The sequence below is a fragment of the Amphiura filiformis genome, chromosome 11, assembly GCF_039555335.1.
Source record: "Amphiura filiformis chromosome 11, Afil_fr2py, whole genome shotgun sequence".
Classification (NCBI taxonomy): domain Eukaryota; kingdom Metazoa; phylum Echinodermata; class Ophiuroidea; order Amphilepidida; family Amphiuridae; genus Amphiura; species Amphiura filiformis.
Window position 1 is genome coordinate 6,654,398 of NC_092638.1, and position 25,652 is coordinate 6,680,049.

At 36.8% G+C, this 25,652-nt stretch overlaps 2 protein-coding genes across 2 annotated transcripts in view; one reads left to right on the forward strand and one right to left on the reverse strand.

Moving 5' to 3' along the window:
- The window catches only part of LOC140164293 (DNA-dependent protein kinase catalytic subunit-like), a 209,920-nt gene that overhangs the window by 56,853 nt on the left and 127,415 nt on the right, over window positions 1–25,652 (reverse strand). The window lies entirely within an intron of this gene.
- Window positions 5,905–14,061, forward strand: LOC140164285 (uncharacterized). The gene is made up of 3 exons (XM_072187555.1): window positions 5,905–8,176; window positions 10,074–10,374; window positions 13,274–14,061. The coding sequence occupies exons 1-2, from the start codon at window positions 5,981–5,983 to the stop codon at window positions 10,371–10,373; spliced, it is 2,496 nt and encodes an 831-aa protein (XP_072043656.1). The 5' UTR covers window positions 5,905–5,980; the 3' UTR covers window position 10,374; window positions 13,274–14,061.

Consider the following 25,652-nt stretch of genomic DNA (forward strand, 5'->3'; position numbering starts at 1 on the left):
ATACCCTGCAAAAATCATGCTTTTATGCTGTATTTTTAATCAAACGGTTCATTCTCACAATCAAAATATTAGGCAAATCCATACACATAATGTTCATAACACTAAACACACACATGGCATATGGGATGTTCATAACATATCAAAGGTTTGACCGATGGAATCGCTATTTAATTCTAGCGTCTCTGTTGCATACATTGGCAACGTTGGAATTAAATAGCGATTTTCTTTGTTTTGGCTCATTTGCGTGGCTCAGAATTAAAAGGGGATATATCTGACAGTAAAAACTAACATTTCATGGAAACGAAATACACATCTATTTTTATGGAAATGCATGACTTTAAAACAAAATTAGCTTTAAATATAATACTACATGCTGTCTTTTTCTTTTTATAATTTTATTGAGTTATTATTTATTGTAACTGAGTATTGATAAGTTTTGATTTGATGCCGAAAATTATACACACATTTACCTTTCCCTTTTGAGGGGAAAAAAGACATACACCCCCCCCCAACACACACACAAACACCCACCCACACCCCCTCCCGACAAACAAGACAGCCCCTCCCTCCTCCCCAACACACTTTAACTTCTTCGGTTGGAAGGTGATTTCAGAAGGAATCATTTAGAATTATCCTATTTTCATATTCAAGGTGGCAACACTATAGGGATTCCCCTGCTGCACACACAATCATGCAATGTTTATGGCAAGTCTTTGGTGTCATAACGTGCAGCTAGCTACACAGATCATTACAAGCAGCTTATTAACCAATCAGAATTGTGATTTTAATGGTGTAATTGACATGCCAGCTACATGTGGAGCTACTATAAACATCCTCTTCCAAACTGTTTGTTTTATATTTGCTTTCAGGATGTCAATGGCATAGGCTTACTGGCTGAAAATCACAGATAGGCTACTACTTCTGTTGTACTTGGTGCGTTCAGGGGCGTCGCTAGACCGATATGATTCGGGGTGTACAGCATGTCTTGTGAATTGTAGACCCAATTTTTTTTAGCCAGGATGGCACTCAAGAATTAAAAAAATGGGGGGGGAGGGGTAATTTTTTTAAATTAGTAACTACAATAACATTAACAATAGGCCTATTACGTAACAACAGCACACAATCTTTTATATGACTCTTACAATTTGTCGACAATCACATAACTTTCACTGCATTTGCCGACAATCACATGGTTTTGCCGACAAAAATTGTGTATTGGGGGGATGTGACACCCCATACCACCCCTCTAGCGATGGCCCTGTGTGTGTTTGCTGTTGTTGTTGTTCATTCTGTTCCAAAGACGATGATTATAATTGAATTAAAACCCAACAACAACTACAGCCAATGCCTTTTGGTTTTTACACACAGTGATATGCATGGTCAGTTGTATATCTAAGATCCCTGTTTGTACCGAGTGAGCATTCCTAACTCATGCGTGGTACTGGTACTACAGCATATAGGATGAGTTAATGATGTTGTCATTTAGTCTGTATTTTACTTGTTTCCCCCACGTCAAGTTGGTGTACCTTGCTCTTTCTTTTAACTATTTAGTTAGGCTACTTGTTATTACTTCACTACATATGCCTATTTTCAGTCACATAAATTAACAGCAAAATTGTGAGGGAGGATAGTACACACTATTATACTACCTGCAGCTCACTACTCAATAATGTAATTAATATGACGTTTCTGATAGTCAAATAGCTGCACTTAACTTAAAATTTGATGCATGCAGCTAGCTGCACGATATGACACTGTTAGCTTCCCATAAATATTTGCTAGAACTGCAACCGGTCCAAGGTTTAATTGTCTGTGTTTAATTAGGTGGAAAAAAATCATGCATTTGTCAGTGATAGATTTGTATTGTGTTGAGCTATTGGTTGTTCAGTTTCATAAGTACACTGATAAGTCCAAGTCCCAAACTACAAATAAACTATAAAAACCTAGAAGTATAAAGAAAATTCTTACTCTTTTCTAATGTGATTGCTATAAATAATAATATACTTTGCAGAGTGAGTGAGCAAAAATGACCATTTTACAACCACTTTTGATGAATATTTCTCTAAGTTGTTCAAAAATAAATCTTTTGTTATGTTGCTCAAAACTAATATTTGGGTCCAAAAAGTGTTTGTTTGTTTAATTTCCTCCAAAACTGAGAATTTTGACCAAAATTTGATTTCACAAATAGATAAGACCCAAAAGTTTTCATAATTCCAGAATTACAAACAAGACAAAATGCACGAAGTATAGGTATTTTCGTCAACGACCAAATTCCCCAAACAAGCCCCAGGCAAATACATAACACACACTTCAGCTTTGAACTTTGAACTTAATTTCATTCTCTGGCAACCCATGTGTAATGTATGCACACACAATAGAACGAACAGTCTGCCAGCAGCCAGCACTGATCTAAAGCATCAGCAAGAAACTTCCTATCCAAGGTAAGAATAATGAATAATAGCTAATAATAAAACCAAGCATTTTATAACACCTTAGCCGTGTTCAGACGGGCTTAGGGGTAAGTTCGTGTTAAGCTAACACGAAGCTACCTCTGAGGTAGCTTCGTGTTAGCGCCCGTCTGAACAAGTATCGTGTTAACTACCTCGAAGCTTAACACGAAAGATTTACCTCAGAGAAATCTCTGTGGTAGCGCGCTAACACGAAGCGAGCGTTCCATGTTTCGGGGGTAAGATTGACCTTATGGATACAACACTTACAGGTTCGCAGTATTTTAAATTTCTTTAGCAATAAATTCACAATAATTTATCTCCGTTTCTCACCGAGAATGAACATGATGAAAGAAGCACCACAAAAACAAACAAAAAACAAAAACAAACAACAACAACAACAAACAAAACCCATTAAACTGGTCAAAAGAAGAAACGGAAGAGCTGAAAGATAAAGAAATTGAGTGGAGAAGAAAATAACAGCTAAAAAACACGTGTAGGACATAATTGCCCTGAAACTAAGAGCCATCGGCTTTTACAGTGTACTTGCAGTACCGTATAGCAAACGACCCTATTATAACTTCCAGGAAATTCCTATATTTACCACGAAGCAAAGACCGAGCCGTGCAGCTAACACGGAGTGCTTTAGAGTTAAAGACCACGAGGAAGGACCGTGTGGACAAGTATCCGTGTTAAGTCATGACCTTGCACTACCTCTGCATTACGGTAACACGGAGGTAAGCTCCCGTGTGATCATGCCTCTTGTAATACTAGCTTTAATGACTGTTTCCTTTAAGGTTTGACAACGTCTAATGGGAGTACACCGAGTCTTAAAAAATATATACTTCAGAGATTCAAACCATATTGCACAAGAAAGCTAATAGTGTAAGGATTGTTACAATCACAAATTTCCAATTTGCGAGTGTTCTGTTTTTGGTCAGTTCTTCTTCTTTCTTTCTTTCTTTCTTTCTTCTGTCAAACTTTTAACGAGCTATCGTAGCCATATTTGTTGTTGCATTAGTGTTTAACGAAAATCGTTGGGTGGGAAAGAATCGACAGTTGATGTATTTTAGGATCAAATTCCTGTGTGAATTGAACATGAGGCTGAAAATACATGAAACGTTTCACAGCTCATGTTATGCACTTGCTTACTCCCCTTGCTGCCCCCTGGAAACAATATTGGGGCAGACATTAACCCTAACAGGACTGTATACTACAAAATACTACTTGATATATGCGCTGTTCGTGCGTGCACCCCACGTGGTGTGATGACGCAATCGCCCTAAGTGATATATAGGCACGGTTTCGCTGGCCAGCGAAGCCCAAGACCCGTGGCAAAGTGTAGCCGACCCAGTGCTTGGCATGCGAGGGGTCTCGGGTTCGAATCCCACCCAGAGCAAACAACTTCTTTCTTTCTTTTCTCTCTTTATTCCTTCCTTCTTTCCCTTCCCGTCGCCAAAAAGCCCTTAGGCGGTTAGGGTTAAGCGCAACCACTTTTTACTATTTTTCAGCATTCAACATTAAATAAGGGGAGCGGGCATGCATGAAATAAACAAACTGTCCCAACCTATTCGCAATCTCAGTCACAATATTTGTCTCAAGTCTCCTGCAAACATACATTGTACATGCTACTTGTATGCTACCAGGGTACACTAAAACCAAAAATTTTACGAAGTGTCCTGAATAAACCTGTTTTGGAATGTTGAGATATGACCATTTCGCGAACAAAAATCCCTGATTTCGGGTTGTGTTTGAGCATGGGAACTCGATAGGGTGCAAAAAAGGTTAATATTGCTCCCAAATAGTAGATTTTCTGTGATTGTTTGTGTGGGGAGGAAAAACTGGGGGGTCATTCCCCCCTGATATTGCCACTGTGTTTAAGTGCATAAACTGTTCATTAGATACAGTCATTTGACAAAGATATCGTCCAATATGTATTTTCCGTCTGTCGACAGCCGGAAATTATAACACAGTGATGCGCAGTGGCAAAGACGGTGTAATACATGTAGGCCTAATTATGACTAACTCGCAAATTCAATGTCCGAATCAATTGAAATTTTGGAAATAAGCTTTCTTTGTTACAATATTGCTTTAATTTATTTCATGCATGATTTGTTTTATTTCTTCAATTAATTTAAAATTCTTTCATAATTTATTCAGTCTTCCTTTCTTTCTTCCATTCTCTTTCTCCCTATCTCCCCTCTCTTAAGCAAAAGAAGGAAACTATAAATGAGCAAATAACAGTAAAAAGCAACCAATAAAATAAAGGAAAAGACAAAAAAATCTATAAAATAAATAAAATAACCAACTATAACACATGGTAAATATTCATGTGAAACGCTTTGTTTCATTTTTGTGAAACACATTTTTTCATTTTCAATTTCAATTTTACAAGTTGACCTAAAATAACCTTTGACCCAAGTATGTGACCTAAAACACCACTGTTGACATGAAAGTATGCATAATGCAGCTTTAGCTCTTGGTTGCAATTGGTATTGGGTGAACAAACCATTTTTTTTTCATTTTCTGCCTATATTACAAGTTGACCTCAAATGACCCTTGACCTCAGTGTATGACCTTAAACACCACCAATACATGAATGTACCAATATTGCAGCTATGACCCAAGTTTGATATAAAATTGGATCGATTTAGCCCATATTTTAATATTGGTCGAGCTATGAGTTTTAAAATAATATTTTTAAACTCATAACAAGACCAATAAATATTGGGCATAAAGCATCCAATTTTATCATTATCATGTTTTGGATCCAATATTTTCACACACTTGGACTCATCAAAACACGATAATCAATAGGATTTAAACTGTTCATATTTGACCAAATCTTCAATAAAAACTTTAATCCAAATGTCACATAAAGCCATACGTAACATACAGCTATCCATCCATCCACCCCTCTATGAATAAATTAACGAATCAATCAATCAATCAATCAATCAATCAATCAATCAATCAATCAATCAATCAATCAATCAATATAAATAAATAAATAAATAAATAAATAAATAAATAAATAAATAAATAAATAAACAAACAAACAAACAAACAAACAAACAAACAAACAAACAAACAAACAAACAAACAAATAAATAATGTACAGGCTAGGTCTTGTTTGATTAGAGCCGAGTTCAAGGTATGGTGTTCAAGGTCACACTGAGGTCAAAGGCCATTTGACCTCAACTTGTAAATAGGCAGAAAATGAAAAAAATTGTCTATGAATATTTACTATGTGTGGTGTTCACTCCCCATGTCTTCTAATGACCTATTTGGGACATGGGGCATGTTTTCAACAAATAATTTGCACTATTTTACTTAAATTGTTAGAGTAAAAAGCTCTTGCTGCCAGGTATACAAAGCATGATTGTGTATCCATGTATATTATTTATATAAATCTAAGTAACAAATCTGTTTATTTATTTCAAATACTTTCAGGTGGTGACAAATTTGAGCCAAAGAATTTTCCTTCATACTTTAAATGGAACCTTGACTCAGCTCAACACACAACCACCACCATGTCACTCCCTCCTGTCTTAGAGGATGCACCTTCCCACTTCAACTGGAACCTTGACTCAGATGACACTTTGAAAGAGTTTGGACCCTTAAACCTACAGATCACAGAGCACATTCAGTTCAATCCGAATGAGATGCCGATTCAAGCTCATTTATTCCAAAGCTTTCTTTACATGTCAAAGTTTAAACACCCAAGACCCGATTTCAGTAGTTTTGAAGGTTGCTTAAAGACTGCCTATGATAAGATTAATGCGCTGACTGATATAGATGCACAAATTGGATACAAGCTAGTGGCAAAATGCAATGAAGCTATTGCTGCTCATAGACTGAAAACCCCAGATAATGACACTGAAGATGAAATTGAAGATTTGATGAAGAAACAGACAGACAAGTCACAGGCATGTATCGATTCAGTACATGCATTTGCTCTTTCCAGGCTAGGTCCACCCAAGTATAGTGATACTGAAATATATTATCGCCAGGCCATAGAACTTTATCCAGACAAATCAGATTGGCTATATGGATTGGCATTGGTCATAAGACGTCAGGCAGGATTTGATGTTCCCACATATGCATTCACTGATGAGATGAAGAAAGAGGAAGAACTGTATAACAGAATTTTGAAGTTGGATAAAAACCATGGTATGGCATTGGCATCTTTAGCACAATTATTACTTCGTAAAGAAGGCAAATTTAGTGCTCGAGCTAAAGATACTGCAAAGAGAGCGGAAGACAGTCAACATGATAATCCTTATGTCCGTAGCCTCACTGGGAAAGTTTATCGAAAAAGAAGAGAGTATGATGCTGCTTTCAGAGCATTTGAAGTATGTGATAGGATGAGCAAAGACACATATTTCCACCATCAGCATGGCCTGGTCTATCGTGACAAATATAATTCGCAGGTTTTTTTCAAGGAGAAAGCACTCCATAAATTAACAAATAGACAACATGCAAACTATGAGGAACCTGATATAAATCTTCTGAGAAAAGCCCTGGGCTGTTTTACAAAAGCAGTTGAAGGTAGTAGCACTAACACCATGGCCCTGCTAGACAAAGCCCGTGCACATGCAGATCTAGGAGAGATCAAACCAGCTGATGAGGATTTCAAAAATTTGATAGCTACTGACAATCTTCTCCCCAGCAATAGGTTCACATTCAACTATGAATATGCCATGTTTTTAAGAGAAAAGCATGCTGATAACAAGACAGCAGCAAAACACTTGCGCACTGCTATCAATCTTGCTGTTACCTACTGCACCACAGCTCCAGTATCAAGGGAAAACCCCACACCAAGTGTTTTCAAAGGCATAGCAAGAGATTTTGTTACAGCTAGTGAGAACTTCCAGGAAATTATGAACGCATTGACTACTTCTACAAATCCTGAAGAGCAAGCCGAGGGATTGAAAGGTCTTGCCTGGTTGCACCAAGCTCTTGGAGAACATGCAGCAGCAAAAGAGAAGTATGAAGAGTACCTAAAGTGTGAAGGGACGAACAATGACTACAAAGCCGTAGAGCAACTGATTAGATCCTTGATTCAACTTGATAACTTGGAAGAAGCTAGAAAACAGATTGAAGTGTTGAAGACACTCAAACCAGAACTAGCGGAACCATGCCACATTGAATGTCTCTTGCGTGAGGGTGAGATTGAGCAAGATGGAAAAAAGTCAAAAGATCTCTTCTGGAAAGCAGTTAAAGTAGGCAGTATGACCGGATGCCAAAAACTGGCAGATATTCTGGAGAAAGACCCAAAAGTTGCAACATGGGAGTTCCGTGCTGACTGTGCAAAGATACTCCATTGCTGTGAAATGAATAATGAAAAGGATGGTCAAATTTACAGTAGGATCAAGAAGTTGGTAGGTCTTGAGGATGATAATTTTGGAACATTAAGAAAGTATCACCTAGAAATGGAACTTGCACTGATGAATGACAAACAAGATGGCAAAAAAGTTCTAAATGCTACATCCCTGGTGGTCAATGAAGCTCGTACTCTTCTGGATCGAACAATGACAGAGTTTCACCACAAAAACTTTCCAAATATTCTGAATTATCGCAGCCAGATCTTTTACATTGAGCAAGACAAGTCTAAACCAAAGGATGAGAAGGATATAAAGAAAGAACTAACAGACCTGCTTTATTCAATGTATAAATGGAAGAATTTTAAGACCAACTTCAAAGAACTGCTAGATTTACTCGTACAGGTAATTATTATTAGGCTTAATATTTTTGTTAGGTAGAATAAGAAAGAAAGAAAGAACAGTTTACCAACCTAAAGTATTACAATTAAAGAAGACAACAAATAAACACAAATCCCGACCGGTACACAACCAAAATTAAAAAAAAAAAGCAAGGGAATGTGCCGGCATAGGAATCAACCCCACAACCTTCTGATCTCTAGACGGACGCTCTATCCATTAGGCTACCAGCTCCCACTGATATTGCTGTTTGTGACCAAGCTAATTATGTGCACCAAAGATAATTAACAAATATTTGTATTAAAGTAATATTTAGGAGTAGTAGTAGTAGTAGTAGATAAAGAAACAAAGGTGTGAAGGCCAGTGATTATTGAATGCACTATCTCATAATAAGAGAATTATGATGGTTTGTGAAGTCAGAAGAGTTTGTCATTATACAAATATTACATGCCTATGAGTGTGATAGTAAAAAATATATCATGAAGTCAAATTTTGACTTTTCTATTTCACAAGGCGTAGCCGAGGGAAATAGATCAGTCAAAATTTGACCGAATGATATATTTTTACTATGACACGAATATTGGCATGTAATATTTGTTTTATATCATGATATCACATGGTTTCTTTTCATGCCATGTAATAGTAAAAACTATCACACGGCTAAAGTCACTGTAATCATGATATAATACTTCTTAAAGGACCAGGTATTTACTGATACTTTTAACACAATAACTATTGTTTTATTTCCAAGTAACATTTTATAACCAACATTTGTAAAGGCCCTTTGTCTCAAGATTATGTAGGTGTGTCATCCCCTACATTTCTTGCATCATCATCATCATGTGCACAGGAAGTAATTATTAATATTCAATTATGTTAATTTGTTAGACTGACCATTACATCATTGTTAAAGATTACTTGCTATTGGATGAAATATTAATAAGGAGGTTGGACTTGTACTTCTGCTCCAAAATATAAGATTGATACTTTTGTAGGTTAGAGACACTTGTTACTTAACACTTAATACTTAATACTTGATACTTGACACTTTCTCTAACTCTACTGTGAGAGAAGATAGTTCTGACAACATGTAGCATCTTAATAAACTTCACCTATGGGTCGATCCCAACCTCTACAGACTGGTACAATGTTCTTATTTCTACCGAGCTAATTCCCGGCATAGAGTAACCAATGGTTCCAACTAGCAGATCAAACACCCTGGTTTAATACATGTTATTTCTTTCTTATTAATTATATTCAGTTTCCTCTTGTAGTGAGAAATCGTTCTCCATTGTGTTTATTTGTTCTTATGCAGGATGCGTAGCCCTATTATATTACCTACTTTACTTAGGTTAAATAGTTTGTCTCACAAACATTTAGCAAAAAGAGCTGTATGATAAGCAATGTTTAGGACGTTTTTTTCTGAAAATTTAAAACATATATACAGCGGTTTGTAATCGCAAGGTCCCCTTGGACGTCATTCTAAAGGCTAAAATTTCCCCTAGGTTTGAAGGAATTACCTCAGATGGCCTCCATAAGACCTTGAAATTACCTAAAAAAATACTGGCTTTCAATTTCATGAAAATCCACCAATCTTTACTTATCTGACCTTAGATGACCCAGATGACCTTATAATGAAAAGGAAAATTTGACTTTCACTGCATGAAAATCCAACCATTTTTCTCAGTAAACCGTTCAAAAGCGTGCAAACCAGTGCATCCATAGCAGTTGCGTAAACCATGTATACAAAATGTTTATGAACAAACTGAAGGACAGAGATATTGCTTGAGCTGGATTCGCTGCTAAAAACAAGTGTTAATTAATTAATATTCTTGTATTCACTGTATGATTTTATCTTCCTCTGTATATTTTATTTCTTATTTCTGAATTCATATATTTACAGATTCAGCCAGCCTTCCCAGGAAATGACAATTGGTATATAGCATTCAATAGACTGAACAACATGGGCAAGCATGGGGATCGCGAGCAGCATGCTGTTCCCTTCACGCACAGCCGATATCACGTGCCTGTTCTTTTGAAAGGAAAGAAAGTGAAGGATGACCCAATACCAGATGGTTCTAATGGTCCCATTCGTAATAAGGTTCCTGGTGTTGACTATGAAGTGTTTGCTGTTACTGACGTAGCAAGGCGAGCAACAACTGAAATGGAGAAGATAGTTCAGGAATTTCTTAAATATCTTTAAGGTATGACAAAGAGAAACACATGTATAACTATAGAGGGCCTTTGCAGTGTGCACAAAAAAAACAGCTATATACCTACATGTTATCAGTGCAGAAACTTAAAGTCCTGAAGTTGCTTTATTTTCTTTGTTTAAACATTTGGGGCCATGGGCCCATAATATTTGACCTATGGGGCTCATGTACACCTGTTAAAGTTAAATCCTGAAGTGCTTTCAGTGTACCAACTTAGAGCACTGTAGCTGATTTATTTACTGAGAAACTATCAGCCCTTTGTTATAGCATTCAGGCCCTGGGGCCCATAATATGTGACATATGGGGCTCATATATGTCGTGTAACAATATAATGCATACTAAGTGCTATCAGTGTACCAACTCTGAGCCCTGGAGCTACTTTATTTGCTGAGAAACAGCCAGCCCTTTGTTTTAACATTTTGGGCCCTAGGGCCCATAATATTTAACATATGTATATAGAGAATAAACTGGAACCGTACATATTCATTTTTTTTTTTTGTTTTGGTTTATTACTTGTGTACCTGAGTAGGCCAACCATCTCCAGAACCATCTCTGCAAATAAGTGACCCTTAACGTCGAAGATGGGTTGAAATGACAACCCTAAACATCAAAGATTACCCTTAAAAGGTACCCCTTATCCTAAAGATGGCGTCTATGCCAGCAGGTCAAAATTCGACCCTTTTTCAACGTTTTTTGTGACCAGCATGCGTACCAAATAATATCCCAAGTGAACCCCCAGGAGTTTATGTACCCTAGCCAATGTATAAAGTCTCACAGACTATTAGTGTATCAAACCAGAGCCCTGAAGCTGCTCTATTTATTAAAGGAAGGTGACCTGATATATTTGGAAAATAAAATTCTTTAAAACTTACGTATAACATAAAATGTCCTCCCTTTCAAGCACTCATGCAAAAAGAACATGTAAATGTTTTTTGTAAATGTGACTAATTCCTAATGGAATTACCGACATTTATACAGCGTGATATTGGTAGTCTACAGTGTTTTTATTAATGATAATCATCATGATCATGTAATATATTGATTTCAAGTGAAAGGCCCTATTTTTCTCATAAACATATTGAAATTAGAAGTTCCAACTCAGTGTATTTCTGAAGATATCATCAAAAAACTGCCTAATTAGTCTCAAATATGGTATACCATATGAGACTAATTCGACAGTTTTTTGATGATTTCTTCAGAAATACATTGTATACCGATTTGGAACGCCAAATTTCAATGTTTATGAGAATTATATGAGCTTTCATCTGATACCAAATTCAGCATTTTGATGAGGTAAAGTGGGGGGATGAGATTGTCAATCAGGTTACCCACCTTTAAGAAATGGCCAGCCTTTGTTTTAGCATTTGTTTAGGCCATAATAGTTGACCTTTGGGGCTTATGTATCCATTAAAGGAATAATCAAATGAAATTAACAAAACTTTACATAACATAACTAAAAGACAAGACAAGGGAAGGGGGGGGGTGCTCGCAGAAAAGATTAATTATATTTAGAGATAAGTTTTGTTTTGAATTGATTGCGGAAATTTTTAACAGATTTTGAAGCTTTCAGATTTTTATCTAAAGAATCCCAAAGAATGTGACCTCTTGTACGTATGGCATGATCAGAAAAGACTTCCTTATTTTTGGTTAGATTTAGGTAATTTACATATCGTGTCTTGTAGTTATGTATGTCAGAACGTTTGGTAAAATAATTATCAAATGAACAGGGCAGCTCATTTCTAGAGTGCCTGTACATGAATGTACCTAACTCCATTTTGATGTGTTACCACAGCACAAACTATTCTTTTTCCGATTTATCATGGAAAGACAAATAATTTGAGACCATTTTCAACAAAATCAGAGCATAATGATTTGAGTCGAACCCCCTAAAAGGGAAGCCTGGCTACGGGCCTGCCAACATTACAAAATACCACAGTAAACATGCATAGCTGATGCAAAAATAAAATAAAAAATATTTTTAAAAAAAACGCGCGTACTGCATTGGATTTTGAATCACTCATAGCACGTGAGGCAAACCTATTATTTTTAACATATTTAACAAAATAATTCCTACACATGCTGACCCCCAATAGACTACTATTGGTCTACTACAAGTTTATTTACTACATGTCTCATCGGAACAGGTGTGTAATGCAGTTGTCAATATTGCAATCGCGACCCTCCTCCCAGGACCTAGGCCTCGGTTGAGGATGTAACTATACTCAATGCAAGTTCCCGCACTGCCGAGATGTAATGCATCTCAAAAGGGCCAGAGATATACCTAGGACAGGCCTTCTCAGCTAGTTTCTTTGAAGTGCCAACTGGACAATTTGAGTGATCATGAAGTGACAACATGTTAAGGGAGGACTTTGTGAGGGAGCATGTGCGCAACTGAGCGCAGAGTGGGTGGGGTCCAGGGGCCCACCTTATGGTCCCTGTGGAATCCAGATCGAAGCCCTGGCGGGGGTGCAAGGGGTATATGTAGCGCTCTCTGAAGCTCCTAGATTTAATATAAGGGTTTTTCAAAGGCTCAAATGTTGAGTGGCAATGACTAACTTGCATTCCTCATGAAATAATCATGTGAATTAGACAATCTGTAGCATGTTTTTATAGTTGAAAAGGATTCAATCATGTTTCACAACAGCTAAAGCCGCCCTCGCGAAGTAAACCATGCAGACAACGTGGACAATGGTGATGACCAACGGTGAAACAATGAGTAAAATGTAAAATGAGTCCCAAATCCCCCCAATCAAGCTAATGAATCAGACACAAGCTTATATTTAAAAAAAAAGAACTTACCGTGCAACTTGAATAGAAAATATTGAACTTTATCCCCTAGATTAAATATATTTAAATTAAAACTTGCATTTTTTTCATATTACATTCATAGGAACTGACATAGACTCACAAGAATGGCAATGATTGGGTTCTGCCAACGGTACATGTACTGAATTATGAGAGCTAGATGACACTCCAACTGCTTTTAGGCCAAGTCACTGCATGGGTGCTGACATTGTTAAAACTTATGCGACCCAACATGAGTAAAAGAGGCTGAATGAGGCAAGAGGCAACATTAAAAATGTGATTTCTTTTCACAAATGTGTTTGGTCGAAACTGTGATTTTGGGTCAAAAATGAGATTTTTTGTCAAAATTGAGATTTTTGGTCAAAAATGTGATTTTTGGTCAAAAATGTGACTTTTGGTCAAAAATGTGATTTTTGTTCAAAAATGTGATTTTTGGTCAAAAATGGATTTTTGGTCATGGCATGGCACAAAAATCACACCAAAATCGGCATACATGGTGACTTTTGCATATGTGACACGATCTGCTCCATGGGGGCCAAAGGAGGCATTTTTGAAAATTGAGTTACTATAATTGTCATCTTCTAGTAACATTAGGCTATCATATACTGAAAACACCAAAGTTCTAGCATACTTGGTTCTGAAGTTATCGGGTTTTGTGATGTGTATTTTCTTATGTATTTTATTGTTTTTTACTCCATATTTTTGCCGTTATCTCAATTTCAAATTTGCCGCCTTTGGCCCCCATCATGTCACATATAAAGTATATAAACTGTGCACTCTATGAAGAGGTTACAGACCGATACACAAATTTATCGGACAGCTAGGTTATGTACAATGGTATAGGATGCAAGATTCTGGACACATCTTAATACTAATTACGGCGTGTCCGTCCGTCAAATCCTCTGTCCGCTGCTTATCGCGTTCAGCGTTCAGCGTTCACGCGGTGCACTATCGCGTGCTGTCATGCGGTGCGCTATCGCATGAGTATCAACGGGAGTGTGCGCGAGTACAGTGCGAGCATCGGAAAAGCATTACAGTGTGACTAACAGGTGCATCTCATCGGACCAATACTATTTACAAGACAGGATTAACATAAAATCATCAGTTATGGTATAACCCGCTTATGCGTTGAATTTCGGGTATTTTGGGGTCCTCCAATGTGGTAGCAGGGCAGGGTTTGAAAGAGGTGAACGATGGGTTTTCAGATTATGGGTACTAAAGTAAGCGTCACAGCTACAAAACAGAGTTGATTAATCATTGAGCGACGTATATCGTAGTAGTTTGAAAGGTTAGGACAAGTATTATGGGTAACGGGTGTTGGGTAATTATAGATAGGCCTATCACGAGAACCGCCCAACCCGAGAACCGCGAAATCTAGTAATGATATAAAATTGGACGGAGTGAGCATGATACCTGAATTTATTGGTCGAGCTAGAGTTTTCAAATATCATGCGAGATGAAGTCGAGCGTGATATTTGAAAACTCTAGCGAGATTGATAAATTCAGGTATCATGCAAAAGTATCCGTCCAATTTTATCATTATTATGTCTTCAGAATCTTTTTTTGGTCAAAAACATGATTTTAGCAAAATTTTTGTGATTTTTGGTCGAAAATGTGATTTTTGGACAAAAATCAAAATCAAAAATGTGATTTTTGTTCAAAAAGGTGTTTTTGGACAAAAAGGTGTTTTTGGACAAAAATGTGATTTTTGGATAAAATGTGAGTTTTGGACAAAATGTTATTTTTGGTCAAAAATGTGATTTTTGGACAAAAATGTTATTTTTGGTCAAAAATGTTATTTTTTGTCAAAAATGTTATTTTTGGTCAAAAATGTGATTTTTGGTCAAAATGTGATTTTTGGTCAAAAGTTTGATTTTTGGTCATGGCATGGCAAAAAATCACACCAAAAGAGACATACATGGTGACTTTTGCATATAAAGTATATGAACTATGCATTCTATGAAGAGGTTACAGACCGATACACAAATTTATCGGACACCGATACACAAATTTATCGGACAGCCAGGTTATGTACAAAGGTATAGGATGGCAAGATTCTGAAGACATAATAATAAAGTTGATCGGTTGGTGCGTTCAAGCTGCAGAGTGGATTAATGAAAATTTAGGCAAAATATGCAAATAAGCTCATTAATATGCATAAATATGGAAATAACATGACACAAAACTATACAGCACATCAGGCTACCATATCCTATCACCGTACCAAGTTTGAAGTTGATCATTTATTGCGTTTAAGCTGCAGAGTGGATTAACGAATTTGCTTCCGCCAGGACAGCCAAACAAACAAAGAAACATACATACAAAGAAACAAACAAAGAAACAACCAGGCAACCATTTGGATGATAACATAAGCCCCACACATGTGTGGGGGCCAAAAATTGCCAATTCCAGAGCCCACAAAAGTGTCAGAAAAATAGTACAAAAGTACACTGGAAGTGATGAAAATCACTGTGCACATAGTAGACAAACTAAACCAAACAGACAAAAATCAACATAATGTTTTGAGCAGACAAACTGCTCTTCTTCAGGGAGAGACAACAAAATATGAAAGCATAAACGAAAACTACATGCTGTAGTTTAAAAACAAATTCAAGTCAAAAATTGAAGGCAAGTTCAAATTGAACTCAGTAGCAAACAAGACAGCTTGTTTCCCCACATCAAGTTGGTGTACCTTGCTTTTTTTCTTTCCTTTACGTTGATAAGATTTTATGCTCTGTTTCAAAATTGTGTTTCTATGTATGATTATGTGATTATCTTAGGTGTTTTTAATCTTGATGTATCTAAGCCTGGTATTGAATCTAGGAAAGTTTCTAAATTAGCAAATTACTCCCAATTTACGCAACTAATTACGGAGAACATTCGTATTATGGAGAATAGTAAAACAACTATCGAACTTCTTTTGTATTAAAATCAGAAACAATAGCTACATCCGGTGTTTACAGTCTACAATTTTGTGCTAAAAATGCTGGGACACTTTGTTTATTTTGCGCATCCCTGCTCCCCTTAATCAATGTTGAATGCTGTAAAATAGTGAAAGGTGGTTGTGCTTAATGTCAGCTCCAACATTGTTTCCAGGGGGAGGGAGGAGGAGTAAGCAAGTACATAACATGAGCTATGAAACGTATCATATATTTTCAGCCTTATGTTCAATTCACAGGAATTTGATCTTCAAAACATGAAGTGTCCCAACGATTTTCACACAAGATTGTGGGTCTAAGTGACCACAATCTTATATATGTTGTTTGCAAGCTGAAACTAATATTAAGTCTGCTCCAAAAGGTATACTAAAAGCCCAGGGGGGGGGGGTACTCAATACAAATGACCATACAGGGACGTGCCGCAAACATGGGTAGCATTTTCAGCCTTTTGGTATATCAATGACCCCTTTTTCAAAGCCTATTTTGGTGTATGAATGGGTCCTTTTTTCAAAATTTTCTCAATTTTTTCGGAAAATAGCCCAATCTTTCCTTAATCTAGCCAAAATTTGTAATAGGTAAGACAATTTGGGTTAAATTTGGCCGCAAATTTTGACTTTTGGTATATCAATGGCTCCAAATTTCTTGAAAAATTGGTATATTTATGGGTCCACTTTCAAATTCTCAGCGGCACGTCCCTACCAAAACCAAACTTGAGTACCCCCCCCCGGACTAAAAGCAGCTCGTATAGGAATTTCAATGAGCAAGAGTTTGTAAATACATTCAGTAACATTAATTAGAATTATGTACAAAGTGTTAATGATGTAAATGTAGCTTTAGACACATGGAAATCAATGTTTAACTAGAGCGGTTCTCGGGTTGCGTGGTTTTCGGTATACACGGTTGGTGTGTAAGGTTGTTGGGTGATGGTATGGTAGTGGTTGTGTTTAAATGTGAGTTTCTTTTCAGAACCCTGTATGGGCGAAGCCTGGATGGTGGATGGGTAGTGTGGGGTGATTAAAGAAGGAAATAATATGGAAATGTAATAGGCCGCACAGCTGTGTAATGTTTATGTTTTACAAGATGCCCAGAGCACGGGTTGGGATATGGGATATCCCCTCGTGGTGTCGAGTTCACAACAGGTGTTGGTATTGCTTTACCAAAACAACCCGAACCGTGTGTTGGAAGTTTTTGTATGTATAGACAGTTTTCTAGCAATGTTGACTGTACCCACCAAGTTTCATGCCTATACGACAGATTTTAGTCATTTGACGTCAGATGACCCCTGAGTGACCTTGGATTACCCCCAAAATGACCTTCCAAAAATTTGACTCTTAATGTTGACTGTACTCACCAAATTTCATGCTGTTATGATAGTTTTAGTAATTTGACCTCAGATGACCCCTGGGTGACCTCGGATGACACCGAAATGACCTTCCAATAATTTGACTCTAAATGTTGACTATACCAACCAAGTTTCGTGCCCATATAACAGTTTTTAGTAATTTGACCTCAGATGCCCCTGGGTGACCTCGGATGACCCCGAAATGACCTTCCAAAAATTTGAGTCTAAGTGTTGACTATACCCACCAAGTTTCGTGCCCATATGACAGTTTTTATTAATTTGACCTCAGATGAACCCTGGGTGACCTTGGATGACCCCAAAATCTATTCAGCTCTGTAAGAACATCAACTACAAATACAACTGACCAAGTTTAGGCGATGACACCATGTTGTTAAAACCCCTGTAGACCCTAAATACTCGGCATCATCGCACATGTTGACTTCCAAACCAGGCGGCGGATGACATGATCGAGCCGGCAACTTGCGAAACCGCCCGGCCGTATGGCATTTTCCAATATACTCGGTTAGTTTTGTGGGATTCATTATCGAACCCCAACGGTTTTAGCTTGTATTTATATTATTTATCAACATAGGCCTATTTGTTTGTGATATTTCAAGCGTTTTAAAATTTCAAAATAATCCCATTAAATTACACCGTTTAACGATGAAAATTTACTGAATTTAGAGAATGCAATGCGGCCACCACCTGTTCCAAACTTCATCACAACATAAACTTCGAAAATGATCCATTCATACTGTCCCATTTATTGACACCTTCGGTTTGTATCAATTGCCAGTGAGCAAAATACACGTGCTCTGTTCACTATACACAGCAAGGTATAGGTAGCTAGGTGCACGATATTACAACCTGTACCTTGCTGCATTTGATTTGCAGTTCTGATATCTGGCCTGCGCCGGTTTAGCCAACCAGGTCAGACCTTTGGAGCGGGGCTAGACAGGGATGACAGTATGCTGTGTCGTCATAAATTAAATAAAATTTATTACTTTTGGTAAACAAGGGTTGTCTGAGAAGAAAATATGTGGAAAGGTGAAAAGCAAAAAAAAAAAAAAAGAGAAGAAAAACAGAAGGGGAAAATGGGGAGGAACGGGAGGGAAGTTATGATTTCCTTTCTCCATGCTCAAAATTAAATGTTGAGATTAAAGTTTTCATTTTTCGTTGGAAAGGTGTGCCCAGTGATTGCGTGATTAAAACAAACAAAAACCAAATTCCCTAAATTGTTTTGCCAAAATAAAAAAAATAATCTTGTAAATTTTTGGCTCTTTGTAAAGTTTGGAAGGATTTTTGTTTCTCATAAAAAGAAAAACAAATCTGGTGTCATAACGAGTCAAAAGATGTATGTTTTATACCGTAAATGAAGTAAACATTATGATGCGCAGTGATTATGCCATCTTATTAAATTTCTAATCTTAATATTTCGTCTTTTGTCAACATTCAAAAAGTATGTGATAGCTGATTTATTGCTCAACCGCACCAAGTATTTAGTTTTGTTTAGTTGTGGCGTTAAAATACCCAAACAATTAAGTTTCCGACGATCAGGGACACCCTGTATAAAGCATGTTTGTACTACAGTATTGATTTTATTGAAGGTCACTGGTAAATAAACACTTGATAGTCTGTGCCTCTGGCCAGACTGTATGTGGCTATCACGATGTTTGTTCGGATCGCCCGACATAAATTGGCTGTGTAGGAGACTAGGTCTGTGCAAACAAATGAACGACTTTATAGTGAGCGTGAGCGTTTCCAAAAAGCAACACAAAAGCAAACAAAAAATACACCCATTGCCCGCTATTTACCGCACGAAATGAACGACTCTAATCAGCTGCGGCAATTCTCCACTGGTGCATAGGCCTATACTATACACGTATTTTTATTCGTGCATTTGACGGACTTAGGTGTTTTTGTTTTTGTTAAATTTCTCCTTCATTCGCATACATACTATATACCCTGCAACTTTCAATGCACACAGTGGCTAGATAACCCGTTAAACGTGCGAACAAATATTGCAAAACAAAATTAAAGTATGGCTCTAGCCTATGGCTAACGCCCATACAATGAAGCCTGTAATATCCATGCACCTATTAGCAGTCCCAGAACAACGCCAAATATGGATTAAAAGACCTTTGACCTTGGATGTACAACAGCATGTTATGATCTAATGGGAAACTGTGCACATCAACAAACACCATTTCTATCAAAAAGGCAACGGCCGATATAATTTGAAACCACATAAATTACTAGAGTTGGTTCTTCTCTTGGATTTGGACCAAGCTTTAGAATATCGAATGTTGCGCTTTTGAAATAAAACAAACCAGAAATTTATCACCCATTGTAAAAGATATGGAACATGTACCGAATACATGTACATACATTGGCTGACCTTGTGGATTTCCTGGCCCAGCCATGCTAACCACATAAGGAGATTATACGATTAAGCTAGTGCAGCTATTGTCATAGCAGGGTATTATTATGTAATACTCCTGATCCATATTTGGCGTTCTCTTGGACTGATTAGAGAGAAGCCCATAAAAGGTTCTCAACCTGAATGGATCACCAGTGAATTTATCTCTGTTTGTGAAGATTGTGATTACTAATACAGTAAGGCTCATAAGACTCATGATTGGCAAATGGCAAAAATGTACTGTAACAAAGCCAATAACTTGTGTTATACTTTTAAAAAGAAATTTTATACTGATTCCATCACTAGTAATGTAGGTAATTAAAAAAAACTCTGGTCTACACTTAAGGGATGGGGTATGAACGTTTGGACAGTATTTATTGTTGGACATTAGAGCACATCAGACATATCAAATTGAATTCTGAATACGAAGAATGTCCTTCTGATATCAAATAATTTTGATTTTTTGAAATTCGCAATGATACACATTTTATGGCAAATCATTAAAAATTGATATTTTTGATATTTAACAGTACTCAAAGTAAACTTTATAAATCTGATGATTTATACTTGAAGTGTATAAGGTGGGATGAAAAGCCAGCGATCAATTGAAAATTTTGACCTTTCAGTATTGAAGATATGGATTTTTTTTCCCAAAACACCAAAAAAAATTAGGTCTTTTGGGAAAAAATCCATATCTTCAATATAAAAGGTCAAAATTTTCAATTGATCGTCGGCTTTTCCTCCCAGCTACATACACTTTAAGAATATATCATTAGATTTCTAAAATTTACTTTGAGGACTGTTATATATCAAAAATGTGAAAAATATCAAATTTTAATAATTTTTCATAAAATTTGTATTTGATATCAGAAAGACATTCTGCGTATTCAGAATGAAATTCGATAAGTTAAAAACTTTCTTCAACAATCACAACTGTGAACAGTGATAGCGGATCTTAAAGAAACTGCTGATGTTTTTAAGGATTATTTAAATAAATAAATAAATTTCGGTTTTTATATAGCGCCTTTTCCCAGATCTCGGAGGATTCAAAGCGCTGTAATTTTGCTGCTATGGTGAATCATCACAATCAGATCGGATCAACTAGGCTAGTTGCAGCCGAACCTGGCGCAAACCTATCCGCACTTAGATTGTAACATCCACCAATTATCTGTGCAGCTCCCCAAATTCCATTGGGTGAAGAAAGTTTTTGATAACCAAACAACTAATTACTAAATTGTGAAAAGCAGAAGAAAACCAAGGGCACATGAGTCCTTGGGCCATGCCGGGGCTTGAACCCGGGACCACAGTGGTGCAAGGAGAGGGAACAACCGCTGCGCCAACTCACTCTCCCACTATTGTAGCCTCTATTTTACCTCAATAGGGGCTACACTTCCTTAAGGTTTTGACGATATTAATATTAATAGCAAATGTAACTCTAATAAATGTTGTTCTTTTAATGCACGTTATATTACCCCAGAATTTATACATGTATATTTGTGATATTCCAAAGTCACCTGGTATGGATGGTTTTAGTGTAAAGTTGTTGAAGCTTGCTGTACCTTATGTTTGTCAATATAGCATATATAGTAATCTTTCTCTATGTACATCAGTTTATCCAACAGACTTGAAGTTGGCTAAAGTTACACCAATTTTTAAGGCAGGTGATAAATTAGATGTTGGAAATTATAGGCCTATTTCTGTCCTGCCTCTCATTTACAAAATCATTGAAAGAGCTGTACATAATCAATTATATTCATGTTTAACCTATATGGGTATTCTATCAGGTTAAGGTTAAGGTTAGGGTTAGGTTAGTGCTAGGATTAGGGTTAGGGTTATAATTAGGGTGGGTTAGGATTAGGGTTATAATTAGGGTGGGTTAGGATTAGGGTTAGGGTTATACCGTATTCGTCCGAGTATAGTCCCACGTTCGAGTATAGTCCCACCCCCCATTTTTCGAAAAATTCCAGAAATTGTAAAAAAAAAAAAAAAAAATCGGTTTTGGAGTGTCCCTGGACCTAGACCTAGATGCCAGGATCATTCATGGTTGACCTAAAAAACAATTTTTTTTTTAATTTCAAGATGTTTTGTGTTTTTAATATGAAAATTGATAATTTGTATTCATGTCATACCGTATTTTTAGCACAACAATTCCCGTTAAAATCATTAGGTAAGCTTAAAAGTCACGCTAAAATGACGAACTATGAACTTTTGACACTGACTTTTGGTTCACTTCCGGGTTTCTGATCCAGATTTTCACCAATTATTGCCGCTATTATCGACCATGTGCGCAACTTGGTAAGCTTACTACACAAGATAGCATGGAAATATCAGCATTTTTGAAACATCTTGGTTGAAAAAAGTGGTGGGGGCGTTTATTTGAGGGGGGGGCAACTATTTGACGAAATACGGTACTTTATTTAATAATGATTTCAAAATGCATTCAAATTCAATGCATTTTGAAATTCAAGTATAATCCCACCCCCCAATTGTGAAAAATTTTCACCTAAAAACGGGTGGGACTATACTCGGACTAATACGGTACTTGTGCACAGGGTATATTCCAGACTTATTCCCATTTAAGAGGTCTTCAAATCCTTCATCCATTTTTTCTGATGGCAATTAATATTTTAACATCTGATGATGATATTTCAAATGGTCCCAACAAACATTTTTCAATTTTTTCAAATGTTGCGACAAAGTTAATTAGTAGTTGTGATAATAACTGTAATGCTGTTACTGGTAATGTTAGTTGAGTAAAGTTAGTCATCTCCTTGATTTGCCTCTCATAACACCTGAATTTGCTGACAAGGAAATTCGTACGAGTGCTAATAAGGCCACTGGTCTTAATGATTTAAGTTGTACAGTTCAAAAGTTAGCTTGTCATGCTATTGTTGGTAGCTTACATGTAACTTACATTTTAAACATATCCTTGTCAAAAGGTATTTTTCCAACTGCATGGATAGAGGCAAAGGTTCCACCCTGCCTGTGGTCAGTAAAATAATTGAAAGGGCAGTGCATAATTATGTGCTTATGTAACTCAACATGAGCACCAGTCAGGTTTTCGTCCAGATCCTGATAACGCTCTTTAAAGGCATGGTGGATGACTGGCTCTCAAATATTAATTCAGGTAAAATGACCGGTGTGACATCTATCGACTATAGTGTTGATTGTAAATGCACTATGTATGCTGATACCACATTACTATCTACTGCTGATGACTCTGATACTCTTCAATCAAAGCTTCAATGTATAATTGATCTAAAATTGCTGACTGGTTCAAAATTAATAATCTTACATTAAACATTAAGGAAACAAAGTTCATGGTGTTCGGCACTCACAGGTTGTTAAAATACTTGAAGGATGTTTCTGTTACAATAATAAATGATACTATTGAACGTGTTGATGTATGTAAGTGGTGTTACATTTGATACTATCATGGTTTGGTCTGATTATATTTATGAAATGTCTACATGTATTTCTAAGCGCTGTGGTGTTATTAGATAATAATTAGAAATTTCATAAAAGACCTAAAAAATTTAGGTCTTTTGGGAAACTTTATGTACTGATATATCTTCAATATGAAAGGTCAAAATTTTCACATGATGGTCAGCTTTTCATCCCTGCTACATACACTTTAATTTTATAAAGTTTACTTTGAGGACTGTTAAATGTCAAAAACTTCAATTTTCAATAATTTGCCATAAAATTTGTATTATATTGCAAATTTAAAAAATAATAATTTGATATCAGAAGGAAATTCCTCGTATTCAGAATTCAATTTGGTGTGTCTGATGTGCTCTCATGTCCCACAAAAAATATTGTGCAAAGGTGGGTGACCAAGCCTAAAGTGGTAAGTTTTTGTTTGTGAACATTTTTGGCATTAATATAATAGACCCTAGTGGTTGTTAGTTAAATTCCTGAAAAATAAAAGCCACATAAATATAGGTATGTTATTGGCCCTTTGCACTTAAATAATGTTGCCTCAATCCCCTATGGGGCTGTGAAGGCATTCACAACATGAAACATGAGTTACAATTTGTTCATTGCCTTCATTTATGTATTCACACATTCCATTTTTAGGGAGAAAAACACATACTCACCCCATCCACCCCAACACACCCCGACAGACCACCTTCCCCCCCCCCCACACACACACACACTTTCTTATTCACTTAAATAACTTCTTTCCTTGCAAGTGATTTCAAAGGGAATTGTTTAGAATTATATTCCGATTTTCTTACTCAAGGTGGCCTACTTGGGACATTCCCCTGCTGCTCACACAATCATGCAATGTGGCTAGACTGCAGGGCCAAGGTTTAATTGTCTGTGTTGAATTAGGTGGGGAAAAACACCTTTTCATAATCATGTATTTGTCAGTGATAAATTTTGACCTTTGTATTGATTGTGCTGAACTACATTTATTCAATTTCATATGTAGACTGACAAACAAACAATTTTATATGCAAAGTTAGTACCTACAAGTATAAGGCCACATAACTTTTTTTTTTTTGTTCTCATCTGGAGGATTAAATTTATATGGACCAAATAAAAATTGTTATTTTATATAAGTCATTGCTATGATAATTGATATACTTTGTTTAGCAAGTGTGCATGGGGGCCCACTCACTAAAAATGGGTGACAGGGATGTGCAGCCACAGTGACACCCATTTTTCAACTCCCTCACACCTAATGACCCCCTTTTTTGTTTTCATGTCACCAAACAACCCCCTTTTTTCAAAATTTTTGGGAAAAATTCTGACAATCTCTCACTAAAAGGCCCCATTTTTCCATTTTTTTTCTCCAATTTTTCAAAAATTTTCAAATTTTGATGAATTTTTTCTAATTTTTCCAAATTTTGTATCAACTTTTATATTTTGACCCAAAATATTTCCCTGTCTCACTGAATGACCCTGTTTTGGTAAGATTTTCCCCAGGCTCACGAAAAGACCCCCTTTTTGGTGGCATTCTTTTTTTTGGTGTCTAGGCTCTCACCGAAAGACCCCTAGACTAGTTTCGAACTGCTGTCCGCACATCTCTGTCACTTCCAAAGTCGTGTGCCCCCCGGGTGTGCATGGTGAGTGAGTTAGTGAATGTATAAAACAATTAAACAAACAAAAGTAATCCATTTCTTTAATACTGAGGGCGACGGGAAATAGAGCTACTGTATTGTGCTGTGCGATGATCAAAATAATAGTTGCCAAATCGAACCACTGAAAATGAACCCTGAAAACCTATATAAACATGCAATGAAGTTAATACTTAAGGAGAGTCGTGGAGTGCAGGTGGACTGTGTAATCATTGTACAATGCTTTTTAATACGGAATAAAGCATGACCTTGTAGCAACATCATCCACATGGCACAGTTCATTTCCCATAAAAAAGTGTTTGCAGCAATTACGCACTCCTCTCCAGAAACTACTAGACCTGTAACTAAAATTAGGCACTACAAATTCCCCAAACACGACACAATGGGTTATTCCACATGAAATCCTCACTCCCTCTGTACAAAGATTTAGCTAAGTCTTCTGCAAAGAGAGTATGGGTTTCAAACCCGGGGGGGGGGCACTCACATTTCCCAGCTATACGGGTATGTGCCGCGGCGACGACCCCCTTTTTCAGAGCCGCTAGCCGTTCCTTAGACCCTCTGAATTCATTCATTGCCCGCTCTGAAGCCCCGAAAATTTTCTAGCCGTTCCATAGACCCTCAGATCATTGATTTCCGCTCTCATTGGCATCTTGACAGGCGTGTTTTCTGTCCTACTA

Excerpts from the sequence above, each read along its gene's own strand:
- LOC140164285 (XM_072187555.1), top strand. The coding sequence starts at position 5,981 with ATGTCACTCCCTCCTGTCTTAGAGGATGCACCTTCCCACTTCAACTGG. Across the intron at positions 8,177-10,073 it reads TGCTAGATTTACTCGTACAG|ATTCAGCCAGCCTTCCCAGG; the intron begins GTAATTATTATT and ends ATATATTTACAG.